The sequence below is a fragment of the Sylvia atricapilla genome, chromosome 25 (assembly GCF_009819655.1).
Source record: "Sylvia atricapilla isolate bSylAtr1 chromosome 25, bSylAtr1.pri, whole genome shotgun sequence".
In the NCBI taxonomy this organism is placed as follows: Eukaryota; Metazoa; Chordata; class Aves; order Passeriformes; family Sylviidae; genus Sylvia; species Sylvia atricapilla.
This window is the reverse complement of record NC_089164.1, coordinates 1480856-1496097: the sequence shown is the minus strand read 5'-3', so window position 1 is coordinate 1496097 and position 15242 is coordinate 1480856. Positions and strand designations below refer to the sequence as shown.

Here is a 15242-nt window from a genome sequence, read left to right as displayed (position 1 = left end):
CTGTGGCTGCCAGAGTGGCACAAAACCATTAAAAACCCATTAAAACTGGGATTTCTCCCTCTGCTTTCGCTCTCTGCCAGCTCCACTCAGAGCAAGAGAGGAGAAGCAACTCCTTTGCATCTATTATTATAATTCTGAACGCCTCCTTTATAGTCTGAGCATCTGCAGGGGCTGGGAGTGCAGGGTGTGTGAATTATTCAGGATGTTCTTTAGCACTGGCTGCAGTCACATTCCCTTTCATGTTTAAATCCAGAGTCTCTTTGGATGTGGGACCTCTGCTGATCACTGCAGAGGGGGAGCACGCTGCCCACTTGGGGAAAATTGGGTTATGTTCTGGTGCAAAATAGCTCTAAACTGGTTTTCAGCTGAGAGAAATCGAATTATTCACAAGTGGAGCTTTTATTGCTGCTGGAATGGGTGACTTGATGCAATTGTGGTTGGGTTTGTTGTTTTTGTTTTGCCCCCCCTGTGAGTGTTGTATCGTGTTTGTTTTGGTTGTGGGATTCAAATGGATTTGCATCTGTGGATAAAAAACTGGTTTACATCTCACGTCCTTTGGTTCTATTTGCTTAACACAAACCTGGACATTAAACATCACGTGAAACAAATGGGAATTGGGAAGAGGGAAATATTTATCTGTATTTACTTATAAAAATGTGCTATAATGGAAGCTGTCCGTACAGCACAGGGCCAGGCCTCCCTAAATGCAAGAACCACACTTGTTTATACATTTTTTTATTATAGAAGATGCCCAGAAGTGCTTTTATATCCCAAATTTGATTTGAGTTACCAGCACCTGAGTGGCTCTTGCAGATGCTGTGCTGAGGCTGGATTTCCATCCCGTGATGTTCAAAGCTCTGATTCCCCCAGGTGAAAGGCTGGGAGGGCTCCCTTTCAGAAACCTCACCTGCTGCTGAGGAGCTCTCGTTTTCCTGCCACCTCATTTCCTTTGAGCAGCTCCCGGAGGCTGGATTCAGTCTGCAGCCTCCTTTTTGCTGCTCCTGCCTCCGTGTGCAGGAAGGCACCTGCCAAAACCAAACAGCAGCTGCAGAATCACCCACCTTGACTTCAGATTCATTTCAGGAGCCACACTGGCACCTCCTGCCCTGCTTTTCTGACCTGGGAAGTTTCCCTGAGTGGTTTTGTTGCTCTTTTTTTTTTCCTGTTCAGATATTTCAGGTCATTATTTTATTCTGGGGCCCTGAGCGTTGGTTTTTGTGTTCTGCAGGTGATGAAAACCTACCACATGTACAACGCCGACAGCATCAGCGCCCAGAGCAAGCTGAAGGAGGCTGAGAAGCAGGAGGAGAAGCAGATTGGGAAGTCAGTGAAGCAGGAGGACAAGCAGACCCCGCGTTCCCCCGACTCCACCTCCAACGTCAAGTTCGAGGAGAAACACGTCCGCAGGAGCTCCGTCAAAAAAATCGAGAAGATGAAGGAGAAGGTACTGGGAGGATGCACAGGAGCCACTGGTTTCCCTCCTCAGCCCCAAAGCCCACCCTTTGGGCAGGTTTTGGTCAGCTCTCAGCTGGAGGAAAGGCAGAAAAAACCCAGCAGTGGCTTTTCCCTGGGGACGGTCAGGTGCAGGTTGTGTTGTCCCAGGGAATACAGGCACAAAAACCTTAAACCAGCTTAGGGTGGGAGAGCAGCAGTTGGCTGGTTGGAAATTGTGGTTATTGTGGTTATTTTTGTTGTCCAGAGCATAAGGCCTGTGCTCCAGGGAGCCCAGAATTCCCCAGCTGCCTTTGGGGACAGAGGCTGTGGTCTGAGCAGTCGGTCACTGCAGCAGTTCAGCTCTAAGGTTCAAGGCAGTGGAAGGCAAGGAGTTATTTTGGAGTGGATTTAGGCTCTGGAAGGAGCAGGTTCAGGCCTTGGAAGAGGTGAGGTGCCTGTAGCAACCCTCAGACCCTCAGGAGCTTCTCTGGTGGTGCTGGAGCTGAGCCACAACCTCCTAAACCTGATTTGTCCCTTCATTCCTCCTTTAATCTTCCCCATCCCCAATCTGAAGACTCTCAATCCAGTGCAGCAGTGCTTAAACACATCCAAACGATTCCTCTGCATTTCAAGCCTTTGGAGTCCTGACAAAACTGAAATTCAAATGGGCAGAATGTGTGTGAGCAGGGGGAGATTTGCTCGGTGCTCTCTGGCGTTACTCACAGGTTACTCCGGGGTTACTCCTGCTCACCTCTTCTCACGCTGTATTCTGGTTTTTGTTGTCTTTCAGCGCCAGGCAAAGTACACAGAGAACAGGCTGAAGGCCATCAAGGCAAGGAATGAGTATCTGCTGGCCCTGGAGGCCACCAACGCCTCGGTGTTCAAGTACTACATCCACGACCTGTCTGACCTCATTGATGTAAGTGCTCCCGCAGCATCCCCAGCACAGCTGGAAACCTCTGCACAGCTGGAAACCTCTGCACAGCCGGGCTGGGCAGCCCGGGGGTGGCACTGGGCTGATAATTGGCCACTGAGCTGTGGCAGGAGCTTTTGTCACCTCTGTTGCACTGAGAGGGCAAAGGAGGAGCTGGTTCCAGTGAGACCCAGCCTGGGTGTTTTCCTTGGGCTGCTTCAAGCAAAGCCACAAGGTTTTTAACTCAGAAGCACGTTTGGGGGGGAAAAACAAAAAGGTTTTTAACTGTAGAAACAGTACAGGAGAATTTTGGCACAAGAGAGGGAGTTCAGAAGCCTTTCCTAAAGCTGCTTTTAGCTGGTTTTGGAAAAGTCATTGAATGATGGAATATTCTGAGCTGGAAGGGATCATCCAGTCCAGCTCCTGGCTCTGCACAGACACCCCACAATCCCACCCAGTGCCTGAGGGTGCTGTCCAAACGCTCCTGGAGCTCTGGGAGGGTTGGAGCTGTGCCATTCCCTGGGGAGCCTGGGCAGTGCCCAGCACCCTCTGGGGGAAGAACCTTCCCCTGAGCTCCATCCCACCCCTCCCTGACACAGCTCCAGCCCTTCCCTCACATCCTCTCCCTGCTCACCAGAACATATTTCAGCCTCTCCACTCCCAGGGGATAGATTTTGCTCCCCATTCAGTGGGCAGGATTTCTGCTTTTGGTAAAACACACCTCAAAAAAAAAAAAAAAAAAAAAAATTCTGAGTTTTGAAAACTCAGCAACAAAAAAGGAACCTTGAGGGATTTTTTTTGCCAAGGATGGAACCTTCAGCCTGGACGTGCTGAGTGTGGGCTCTGCTGGATGCTGTCCCCTCTCCAAGGCCATCCCTGCTGGAAGCACTCAGCAGAGCCTGGAGGAGCAGGGAGTGATGAGCACAAGAGTCTCTAGACACAGACAATAAAGAGCACTCAGATCTCTATTAATTACTCAGCTATTAGAATAACCAGCAGTCTACAGGCCACATTTATTCAGCTGATCATAAACTCAGCCTGGAGTGCTCTTGTGCCAGGTGTTGATTTAAACCTGTCCTTTGGAGGTCAGGGCTGTCACTGAGAGTGGGGTTGGGAAAATGCTGCTATTCCCAAACGTGGTGGTTTTGCAGGATTGCTGTGCTGGAGAGGCCCTGCTCTGTTTATTCCTGCTGCCTTTTTAGGAGCCCTGTTTGGTTTAACATTTGCTCAACATTAATTGCGTGGCCCTGGGTTTTTAACAAATTAGAACTCTCTGTATCTGTTTCTATCAGAGCTGCAAGGTTGGGATTAATTTTACCAGCATCAGCCTAATTTAATTGTTTTATTTTTATTTTATTTTTTTATCTAAAGCCTTGTCTTTCATGTCTCCCTGGTTCAGTTGTGTGTTCTTGGTGTCTTTCCATGAATCACAGGTAGCAAAGAACCCGGTTGGGGTTCACCAGCCCAGGATAATTCCTAAGCACAGAGCTGAGGGGTTTTCAGCAGGACAGGATAAATTTGGGTTACTCAGCCTGGAGGGAAGGGCTGCTCTCCCTGGGCAGTCCCTGCTGTGTTCTTGAGGGAACAACCATCCAAACTTCGGAATTTTAGGGATTTTTCTGTTCCTAGAGAGGAGCTCTGGGTGAGTCCCTGCCCCTTGGAGCATTGAGTTTAACTCTACAAGTTCCCATCGTCCTCAAAATTAAAAGTTTTATCTGCTCTGTGTTCAGGCATGGAAAAATGTGGGATTTGTCTGGGAGCACGGGAGATGGAGTTGAGTTATCTCATTGTTAAGACACAGGGAAAATAGATTTATTAATGCCTTTGATCCTGAAGGATTGAAAATTAACAATTATAACCGGTGATGGTTATCTGAGCCGTCTGACTTGAATAAAAATGTGATTTTTAAGCCAGGCTGTAATGCCTTCCTCCATCTAATCATTTGGTGATACTGGATTTTGAAATATGATATAAAAGTAAGCTTCCAAGTTGCTTACAAGGAGATTGTGTTAGGCCAAACAGCTTTAAAGTTTCTCTTTAATGTCACGTTTATCCAGCACATTGTTCCCTCCGCAGTGTGCAGGGAAGGATAACAGGGAGTTAATTCTTTGTCGAGAGTTGAGAGCAATAAATTGTTTCTGCCACAGCCCAGTAGTTTTGAATTTCCTGACTTTGGGGACCGAGGCAGCTCTTTGATGCTAATGAAATATTACAGTAATGGGGAAGTTTGCATTAACTCGTATTTATAAAAGGGTCACTGGGACAGGATTGGGGAAAAAAAAAAGGAAGATAAAAATGTGTGTGTGAGTCCCAGAGCTGGCTTTGCTCTTCTAGGAATAGGTGTGCCATGGCTGCTTCCTCCTCATCCTTCCCCTTCCAAAGGTGAATTGCACTGTAAAACAAAGGGCTTTCCCCCCTTAAATCTTCCATTTTTGAGGCCTGTTTGAAAGCTAACTGCCAAAGGGTTAATCAGCTGTCATGTTGGGAAGTGAATTTGAATGAGTTATCATTAAATTCTTATAAAAAATTGATTTCCTTTGAGAACGATTCCATCAAACATTTATATAACCCAGAAAAGGGATGACAGGACTGGTGCATTTATAAACATGGAACACTGGACTTCAAAAAAAAAAAAAACCTTTAAAGGGTTTGGGAGTGGGCTGGGAAATGGTTTTTTTTGTCAGAGGCTTTGGTAGTCAAGAGCCAACACATTCTGCCTGAGCGAGGTGTGGGGTGACACATGAACTTCCCTTGGCATTCCCAGTCCTCCCAGTGCATTTCTGAGGCCAAACTGGTCACACTGGGAGGGTGCACGAGCAGGAGTTGTGTTCAGTTCTGGGCAGTCACTGGGAGCTGCAGGAGAGGGTCCAGCAGAACCCACAGAGGTGATTTGAGGTCTGGAGCATCTCCCTGATAAGAGACTGGAGGGGCTGGGGCTGAGAGGGGATCCCATCAATCCATACAAATATCCATCAGTCATTGCAAATATCCATCAATCATTGCAAATATCCATCAATCCTTACCAATATCCATCAATCCATGCAAATATCCGTCAATCCATACCAATATCCATCAATCCATACCAATATCCATCAGTCCATACCAATATCCATCAATCATTGCAAATATCCATCAATCTATACCAATATCCATCAATCCATACAAATATCCATCAGTCCATACCAATATCCATCAATCTATACAAATATCCATCAATCCATACCAATATCAATCCATACCAATAACCATCAATCCATACAAATATCAGTCCATACCAATATCCATCAGTCCACAGAAATACCAATCCATACAAATATCTGTCAGTCCATACAAATCTCCATCAATCCACACAAATCTCCCCAGGGCAATGTCAGTTTGGTGCCAGCCTCTGTTCAGTGCCAGGACAAGGAGAAATAAACCACGGCACAAGAAATCCCACCTCAGCAGGAGGAGGAGCTGCTGTCCGTGAGGGTGCAGAGCCCTGGAGCTGCTGCCCAGGGAGGGGATGGAGTTTCCCTCTCCAGACACCCCAAACCCACCTGGAGGAGTTCCTGTGGCACCTCCAGGTGCCGCTGCCTTGGCCTGGGTGATGTCCTTGCAGCCCCAAACCTTCTGTGAGAAGGAGCTGAGTGCTGCTGTTCGATCTGAGCTGATGCTGATCCTGGTCCCAGTGCCATTTCCCCCACAGCTGCAGGAGCAGCCCTGCAGAGTGAGCAGTAGCTGTGAGTGCCTCTTGATCCAAGGCTGCCTCCGCACGTGCAGATTCTCAATCAAGCCTCTTTTGTTTTGCTTTTTGTTTTTGGTTTGGGTTGGGTTTTTTTGGGTGGTTTTTCCTTTTTTTTTTTTTTTTTTTTTTTTTTTTTTTTTTTTTTTTTTTTTTTTTTTTTTTGGCTGGTTTTGTTCTTTTCTGATTCTCTGCCTGCAGCCCAACCAGCAACTGCAGCTCTTTTTCCAGGGCTTCACACCTGCCACAGCTTTTTTGGCTTTGTTGGCTTCCAGCACTCGGTGGCAGGAATTCTGTGGGAGCCGGGAATGGTCCAGCAGTTTCCCTTCCCTCTCCCCCCACCCCTTCTTCTTCTTCTTTTCCCCCCTTTTTTCCCCTCTGCTTTGCAAACAATGACAGTGATGAGACCCAAATGATGGGCGAGGAGGAGTTTTCCTGTGAGTTTTGCTTACAGAGCAGCACAGCAATGGAGCAGATGGTCTCTTTCTTTCCTTTTTGGATATTCTCCTCGTGGATGTAATCTCGCTTGCAATTCCAAGAAGGTGGGCTCCTTCTTGCTAGCACTTGATGAGAGGGCTGAAAAATCCAGGCTGGTTCTGATCTCATGCTAATGAAAAGCTCTTTTTAATATTTTTTATTTTTTTTTTTCCTCCCCTTCTGAAACATAAAAACTTGGCTCTGCAGCCGTGGTAGGAATGAAGCTGCTTGATTGTCTCCCAGTGACATCATCCCAGTGTCAGCCACGGCCAGGAAATTCTTGACCATAACCACTTCTTGCTTCAAAGTTGTTTTTTTTTTTTTGCTCTTCTGTTTCACCCCGGCGAATGAAATCATCCCTGATGGCTGCTGGGGTTTGGGTGATGCTGTTTCCGTGTCCAGCTCGTGCTCCTCCTTGCTGAGCTACAAGGAATGAAGCAGTTTGCTGGAATGAGGGGATTATTTGGGTGCAGATGGGCCTTTTTAGATGATCCTGTGTCTTGTCTCTCCAGTAGCACTTCAGTGCCTTGCTTTCCTCTTCCTTTGAGTGATGTGATTTAAGGATTTTGGAGTGTATTCATAGGAACAAGGCCCCTAAAAGTCAGGTTAGAATTGAGGGAAATCCACTGCCCTGCTGCTGAACTTGATTTTTGGATTAAATGAGTCTCCAGTACTCCATGAAAAATGAGTCTCTAAAACTACTAAGAGAACTCCACAAGCTGTCATAATAATTTAAGCTTATGTTATAGCTGATAATTCAAGCTATATAATTATGATGTGGTGGTAAAGTTTGCGTGGGGTTACAGGCTGAGGTGCTCAGTGAGGGGTGTGGGACCTCCCTGCCACACAGATGACCAAAAATCCCACAACTCCTGCCTTTGGGAGTGTTCAGATCCCCATTCCAGAGCTTCATCCCCTTCGTTCACCTGGCACTGGGTGTGTTTTCCAGCAGTGCTGTGACCTGGGCTGCCACAGCAGAGCCCTGAGGATGCTCCTGATTAATCCTCAGGTTGATCCCCAAGACAATCTCTGAATTTTGAGATTGGAGGGGCCAATTTACAAAACCTAAATGTTGGGGTTTTTTGGGGTTTTTTTTGCAGCATCTTCAGTAATCCCCAAGGCAGCCTGTGAATTTTGAGATTGGAGGGGCCAATTTAAGGAAACCTAAATGCTGTTTTTTTCGCAACCTGAGTGGTTCTTTTTTTGCATCCTCCTTCGTTCACCTGGCACTGGGTGTGTTTTCCAGCAGTGATGTGACCTGGACTGCCACAACAGAACCCTGAGGATGCTCCTGATTAATCTTCAGGTTAATCCCTAAAAAAGCCTGTGAATTTTGAGATTGGAAGGGCCAATTTAAGGAAACCTAAACGCTGTTTTTTTCTCAACCCGAGTGGTTCTTTCTTGCATCCTCCTTCATTCACCTGGCCCCGTGTGTGTGTGTCTTTCCAGCAGTGCTGTGACCTGGGCTACCACAGCAGAACCCTGAGGATATTTCTGATTAATCTTCAGGTTAATCCCTAAAAAAGCCTGTGAATTTTGAGATTGGAAGGGCCAATTTAAGGAAACCTAAACGCTGTTTTTTTCTCAACCCGAGTGGTTCTTTCTTGCATCCTCCTTCATTCACCTGGCCCCGTGTGCGTGTGTCTTTCCAGCAGTGCTGTGACCTGGGCTACCACGCCAGCCTGAACAGAGCCCTGAGGACGTTCCTGTCGGCAGAGCTGAACCTGGAGCAGTCCAAGCACGAGGGGCTGGACGCCATCGAGAACGCCGTGGAGAACCTGGACGCCAACAGCGACAAGCAGAGGCTGATGGAGATGTACAACAACGTCTTCTGCCCGCCCATGAAGTTCGAGTTCCAGCCACACATGGGGGATATGGTCAGTGTGGCGCCCTGCCTGTGTGTCACCCTGGGTTTTTTGAGAAATTCTCCCCCTCCAGGGTTGTCTGTTTGTTTTTTTTGGGAGGCTCAGAGGTGGGAGATGATGTAAAGATGAAGCAGAGGCCGTTTGTGTTTTACTTTTTTGGCTGTCAGAGCTGGATGATCTCCAGGAGTCCCTTGCTACCCCAAAGATTCTGTGGAAAGGAGCAAGTGCTGCTCTTAAATCCTGATACTGATCCTTGGCCCTTCACTGGAGGGGAAAAGGCTTCATTAGTGTTTCCTACTCCCATTTAATATTAAACCTTTCCTTCAACCCACTGGTTGATTCCCAGGACAGCCTCTGAAGTTTGACATTGGAAGGGCCAATTTAAGAAACCTAAATGCTGTTTTTTGGCAGCATCTGGGTGTGCAACCTGAGAGCACAAAGGCTTTGTAGTGGTGCTTTTTGCACCCTCCTCCTGGGCCAGGGCTGTCAGAGCACTCCTCATTTCTGGCAGGGCAAGCCCCTCTCTTTTTTGGGTTTATCCAGCTGTGGCTGCTCAGCTGGGAGCTGTTGAAAATCCCACAAGCTGAAATGGGTTGTGAGTGGGAGCACACGCACAGAGTGTGACAATTGAGGTCACTTGGTTGGATTTCCAGATTGTCCCCCCGAGCACAGACAGGAGGATGGTCTCTTTGCAGGCAGCCTCTTCTTTTGGGCTGGGAATCACAGCCACTGCTCCAGGCTCTTCTTTGTCTCTCCCGTTTTAAGTGAAACCTTCAGACTGTAAATGACTTTTCCTGGATTTTTTTTTTTTTTCCCTGGGCTTGTGATGCTGTAAGATCGTGGGAAGAAAAGGAATTACCTGCAGAGTCTCATTCAGGAGCAGCTCCCATTCACTGAATCATTTATCTCGCTGCTTCCCAAGGCTGGAGGGGTGTTTAGAAATGCAGCTGATGCTCTTGCTGCAATGGTGCTGCACGCAGCAGCTGAACTCAGAGTGTGTGATCCTGTGTGTGTGTGTGCATGGGTGGCTAAAACTCCCACTTTGGATGTCTGTCTCTGAAGAAACAGCCTCAGGCAGTGAGGTCAGTGTTTTCTTGTAAAAACACACACACAAAAAACGAAGAACAAAACAAAAGGGAAGAGCTGCCTCGTGCTGTGGGATGAGACTTTGTGAGCAGCTCAGGGAACCTCGGTGTTCTGGAGTCTGTGACAGGTCCCCACACTCTGCTTTTTATTCATTTTAACTGCCCTGGGTTCATTCCAGAGTGACCTGTGCCTGTGCAGGTGGTTCAGCTGAGCAGCCCCAGCCCCTCGTGCCCTTACCCCAGGATGCCAGGCTGAAACACTGAGCCAAATTCCTCATTTTTGATGTGATTTATCCAAATAGGTGGGGAAAAAGCACCTCCAGACTTCCAAAACACACAGAGAGCTGGCATCACTGAAAGCAGCTGATGTTTTCTGCCTCTGCTTTGATGTTGCCATCTCTCCTGCTCGTTCAGGAGTCACTGTGTAACTAAATTCGGGGTCACTCTGAATTTACAGTGTGAATTCAGTATCATTTTATAACTGTAAATTCGGTGTCACTCTAAATTTGGGGTCACTTTATAACTGTAAATTCGGGGTCACTCAATTTAGAGTGTAAATTCAGTATCATTCTATAACTGTAGATTCAGTGTCACTCTAAATTTGGGGTCACTCTGTAACTGTAAATTCGGGGTCACTCTGAATTTGTAGTGTAAATTCAGTATCATTCTTTAGCTGTAAATTCGGTGTCACTCTGTAAATTCAGTGTCACTCTGAATTTGGGGTCACTCTGTAAATCCTCTCAGAGAGGGAACTGCAGTTTGGCAGGAACCTTCTCCTCAGGTTGAAATCCAGTTTAACCAGGTTTTGAAGCTCAGCCCTTTCCGAGGACGTTTGATAAATAACTCAGTGAGTAACTGCAGTGCCCTGCTGTGCTGCTTCTCATGCAGGAGTCTCAGCTCTGTGCCCAGCAGCCCGTGCAGAGCGAGTTGGTGCAGAGGTGTCAGCAGCTGCAGTCCCGCTTGTCCACGCTGAAGATTGAAAATGAGGAGGTCAGTGAACAACCAAAAAACTCAGCAGCCCCTCTCAGCCACCTCCACTGGTTCTGGGGCTCTGATTGTGGAGGATTCTGGTTGCTGTGATCCTTTTTGTGTGAAAGTTTGTGGTAAAATTCAAGGCCAGAGCGTGTTGTGTGTTAATTGTTGTGTGATCTCACAGGGAAGTTGGGTGTAGGGAGAGAATCCTTTAAAATCCTCCCCCTTATCTCTGTTCCCATCCTTCACTTGATAAGGCTGGCTGTGCTGCCCAAGTTGGATTTGGATGGCAAAGGGGAAAGGAGGAATTTGATGTTTTGAAGTGAGTTTGCATAACCTGAGTTACAGTGATTTTTCTTTAATTGGCTGTCCAAGATGAGAGGAATGGGGATCTAATCTCTGCACCTCTGTGCTCAGGAATTTGGGGCAAAATTTGCAACCTCTTTTGTGTCTAGAGAGTTGATTCTGGCCTTCAGTCAAAAGGCACAGTGCAGCAGAGTCCTGTTTGTGATGAACATTTGATGCCCAGTAGATGCAGTTGCAGAAGACAATTCGAGAATCCTGGTTCCAGCTTTCTCTGCTTTGAGGTTCAATTTCCTTCCATCTCCTCCTGCTCCCAGCCCGTGAGATCACAGCTGCCATCCTGGCACCGAGTCCTGGCAGGTTCAGGGTGCTGCCAGCTCTGTGCTCGCATGGACTGTGCTGTTAATGAGCCAAAATTAATTACAGCACGCGGGGTGTGAAACCAGTAATATCTGTTTGTTCGCAAAGCGCTGCGGGGGACTTCACAGACCTCTCCTTGTTTACTCACAGCATCAAAAAAACCTCGAGGTTTTTGTGTTCTCTCTCCCCTTCTTGCTGGGCAGGTGAAGAAGACGATGGAGGCCACGCTGCAGACGATCCAGGACATTGTCACCATCGAGGACTTCGACGTCTCTGACTGTTTCCAGTACAGCAACTCCATGGAGTCGGTGAAATCCACCGTGTCGGAGACGTTCATGAGCAAACCCAGCATTGCCAAGAGAAGGGCAAACCAGCAGGAGACTGAGCAGTTCTACTTCACAGTAAGGGCGTGATTCTTAAGGGTTTAGGAGAGGGGTTTTTTTCCCCTCTTTTGGGAAGTTCTCCCCTGTGAGACCTTGGTTCAGTTTGTGGCTGCGCCGTCCCTGGAAGTGTCCAAGGCCAGGAGAGGTTTGGAGCAACCTGGGATAATGGAAAGTGTCCCTGCTCATCCCCTGGGTGATCTTTAGGAGCCTTCCCAACCCTTTCCATGATTCCGTCGTTTTCAGTGGGATCTGTTCAGAATTATCCTCAGAGCAAAGTGCAAAGGGATGCTCCTGTCTGACCAAAAACGCTTTTCTGGCTGCTTTTGGGCAAGAAGAGGAGGCGTGTGGGGGTTTAAAAATGGGTGGTCTCAACTCTCTGGAAATATTTTGGGATATCTCCATTGATTCAGACGTGGTCTGTGGGTAAATTGTGTCAAATCTGATTTCTTCTGCGTGTGAAAAGGAATTTTCTGAGAAAGAACTTAATAGCTTGTAAACATGAAATTTCAAAACTGGTGCAAACTGCAATTGTTAACTCCTTCCTTTTTTGTTATCATCTTACAGTTTCAGCCTGCAGAAGCTTTTCATTGAGTCGGTGTTTTTTACAAGATGCTGAGAGCTTTTTGCTATTGAATTTCATGCCAGGCTGTGTGTCTTTTTCCTGCAGCAGATTTATGTTAAACCGTCGAATTTGTTTCCAGTTTCAAAATAATTCAAGAGTAGCAGATGAAAATCCTGGGTCTTACCCTGGTTAATTTGCCATTCCCTTGGGCATCCTTCACCTCCTTCTTCCCAGAATGGTGTTAACTGTTAAAAATCTGAATTCTCAGTGCAGATGGAACTAACGTGGCAGGATGGAATATAAAAAACCCCAAATCCTTCACTGAAGGTGAATCTGGTTATTGAGAGAAGTGGGTGGAGAAGCTGCTTCAATTAAGACAGGATTGACCACCCTGCCCAGGGTTATGGAACTGGAAAAGTGATTTTTAATTGAACTCTGAGCATTTTCTCTCCAGAGAGAGCTGCTTGGAGCTCAGACAGGAGAAGAGGGAATCCAGGGCTCACTTTGGGTGGGATATTTCTCCCTTTCATGTTGTTGCTGTGGTGTTAGGGAGAGACCCTCTTTAAGCTGCCTGATCAGATGCTGCATTGATCTGCTATTGACCAGGCTTAGAAATAACCTTGATAAGGATTTCCAGCTCTGAACCTCCCAGGAGCAGCTTTTTCAGTGTCTCAGAACCCCCTCAGATGGGTGTTAATGAGGCTTGAGGGCAGAGCTTTGTGTAGGGGATAAAAAAAAACCCCAACAAAATGGAGTGCAGAATTGAGATTTAATTCCCTTTTAGCTCGTGATGTGCCGAGTGCTGGGGGATAGGAGCTGTGAGAAAAACGCTGCGTTTAAAAGAATATTTAAAAGAATATTTAAAATAATATTTTAAAGAATATTTAAAAGAATATTTAAAAGTATATTTTAAAAGAATATTTAAAAGAATATTCCATATGAATGTGGGCTCAAGGAGGAAATCCCACGTGCTGCATTCCTGGGCAGAGCTCTTGGCTGAACACAGGGATGGGAATTCAGTGCAAGGATCTTCACTGGAGCATCTCCAGACTGGAATAATCTGTATTTCCACTGAAAGCACATCCCAGCAGCCAGTGCTGATGGATCTGGTTGGGCTCTGAAGGGAGATTTGTGCTCAGGGTCACTGAAACTTCCCAGGGAAGGGAAAGGCTGGGCTCAGCCCTGAGCTGCTGCCGGTGGCTGAGGCAGGAGGGGAGCAGCAGCAGCCACTTCAGGGAGCCCAAATCCAGGGATGAGGAGCTGCTGCTGCCATGGGTACAGCCCTGCTTCCCCAGGCAGGGATCCTGCCACTGCTGCCCACAGCTGGGCACTGGGAAAGGGCGAGAGGATTCCGTTCTTTCACCTCCAAACTGGAATAATTTCAGTTCTCAGGTAAAACGTTGGGGTTTTTTCCCTCTGCAGAGAGGAGGAAGCAGAGCAGTGCTGGTTGTGTGAGGGGCTTTAGGGGTTCAGTGGAGGTTTATTTTTGTCAAGGTCTCCAGACATGGGGAAATGTGGGATAAAATCCTCCTGCTCCTGAATCCTGCAGCTGGGGGGCTCCTGGTGCTGCTGATCCCGTGGGAGGTGGATCCAGTCCCCCCATCCTCCTGTGCCTGGTTTGGAATTACTCTTGGAGGGGTGAGAGGGAGGAAAATCACTGGGTTTTCCTGGCTGGAGATGGAGCAGGATGTGGAGCAGGGGCAGAAATTGTATTTTCTCTGTGTCCTGAACACATTCTGTTTGGGGTTTTGCTTCAGCCCACCCTGCAGGGCTTTGGGCTCAGAGGTGCCTGTGCTGGGTCTTATTTTTGGTGCCAGATGCTCCTGGCTCTGACTCCCAGCTGGTCTCCTCTGGATTGTCACCTAAGGAGGGGACTCAGAGACATTTCTGCTGCTTTGTTCTGGTTTCCCTCAACCCACCTCCAGCTGTGCTCTGCCCCAAATGAAATCCTCAGGAGTTCTCCTCTACTTTGATTATTATTATTTATTTATTTTTAATCCTTTGACTGTTTTTATTACTCCAAAAATCCAGGGCTGATGGATCTCTGTAATTCACTGAGAAAAACCTGAAGCTTTATTTGGAAATTAATTTTTTTTTTGGTGTGTGTGTGTGTGTATCAGCATCGTTGCAACAGGCAGGGAACAGAATGTTAGGCATGAGGAAATAGTAAAAAAAAAAAAAATCTGGAGTGCATGGGAACATCTTTTTTCTCCTTTAAAGCAACCCCTGGTACCTGTGGATGTTTTTTAATGACCTCAAAGCCTTGCGAGTGCCTCTGCCCTGCCTGACCCACCTTAGGCTGGGCTTAAGTGTTTAAATCTGCTTCAAGGGGGAGCTTCACTCTGCCAGGACCGAGTTGATCTGCTGATCTTGAAGCTTCTGTTCGCAGCTGAGGCTCCCAACCCTCGTGTCCTTCCACCTGAGACCCCCCAGAACCACATTTATCCTCCACTCCCCCAGTTCACACTGGGAATTTTTGCGTTTTATACTCATCATCATTTCTTCCGCAAAAATTGAGCAAAATGTAGTTGGGGCTTGGCAAAGAGATTCTACAGGGAAATTCCCTCCCCCCCCCCCAAAAAAAAAAAAGGTAATTAATTTTTCGTAGTGGTGAGGGAGCTTCCTGTTTTCTTCCAAAACAACAGCAAAAAAATGAAATATTAATAAAGGAAGCAGGAAATGCTGAGACTTTCCAAAGGGACTTAATTCTTGTGAAATGTTTCTTTGGATGTTGTGAGCGGAGGGGACATAAAACACGGGCTTTTGGCAGTTAATTAAAGCCATTTTTGTTTGTTGTGTCAGTGCACACCAGGGCTGGGGAGCCCTCAGGGAAAACTTCCTTTAGTTCCTGGAAGGTTTCCCCTCACAGTGTGTGTGTATATATCTCTTTATTTCTTATTTATTGATGTGTCTGTCTCTATTTGACTCTTTCCATCCTGCCAGAGGCTGCTCCTGCAAAGGCCAGCCAGAGTCTGGGCTCTCCTGTGGTTAAAAATATCAATTTTTACCTGCAGGATTTGCAGTCTGATGGTGCAGATCAGAGCTGGAAGGGGTTGGAATGAATTGGGGAAAGGTGGGAATGTCCAAGGATGGGCTGGACAGGGCTTGGAACAACCTGGGCTGGTGAAAAATGTCCCTGCCCATGGAACTGGATGAGCTTTGAG

General features: G+C 47.1%; 1 protein-coding gene across 2 annotated transcripts in view; it reads left to right on the top strand.

Annotated features, from left to right (window-relative positions):
* Positions 1 to 15242, top strand: part of SRGAP2 (SLIT-ROBO Rho GTPase activating protein 2) — a 94244-nt gene that overhangs the window by 49632 nt on the left and 29370 nt on the right. Inside the window, exons 5-9 of one of the 2 annotated variants that reach the window (XM_066335908.1) lie at positions 1229 to 1444; positions 2225 to 2353; positions 8204 to 8425; positions 10387 to 10488; positions 11337 to 11534. In XM_066335908.1, the coding sequence (XP_066192005.1) occupies positions 1229 to 1444; positions 2225 to 2353; positions 8204 to 8425; positions 10387 to 10488; positions 11337 to 11534 (867 nt within the window). Of the gene's footprint in view, positions 1 to 1228; positions 1445 to 2224; positions 2354 to 8200; positions 8426 to 10386; positions 10489 to 11336; positions 11535 to 15242 lie in introns of both variants that reach the window. The other variant, XM_066335906.1, reaches the window with a different exon arrangement.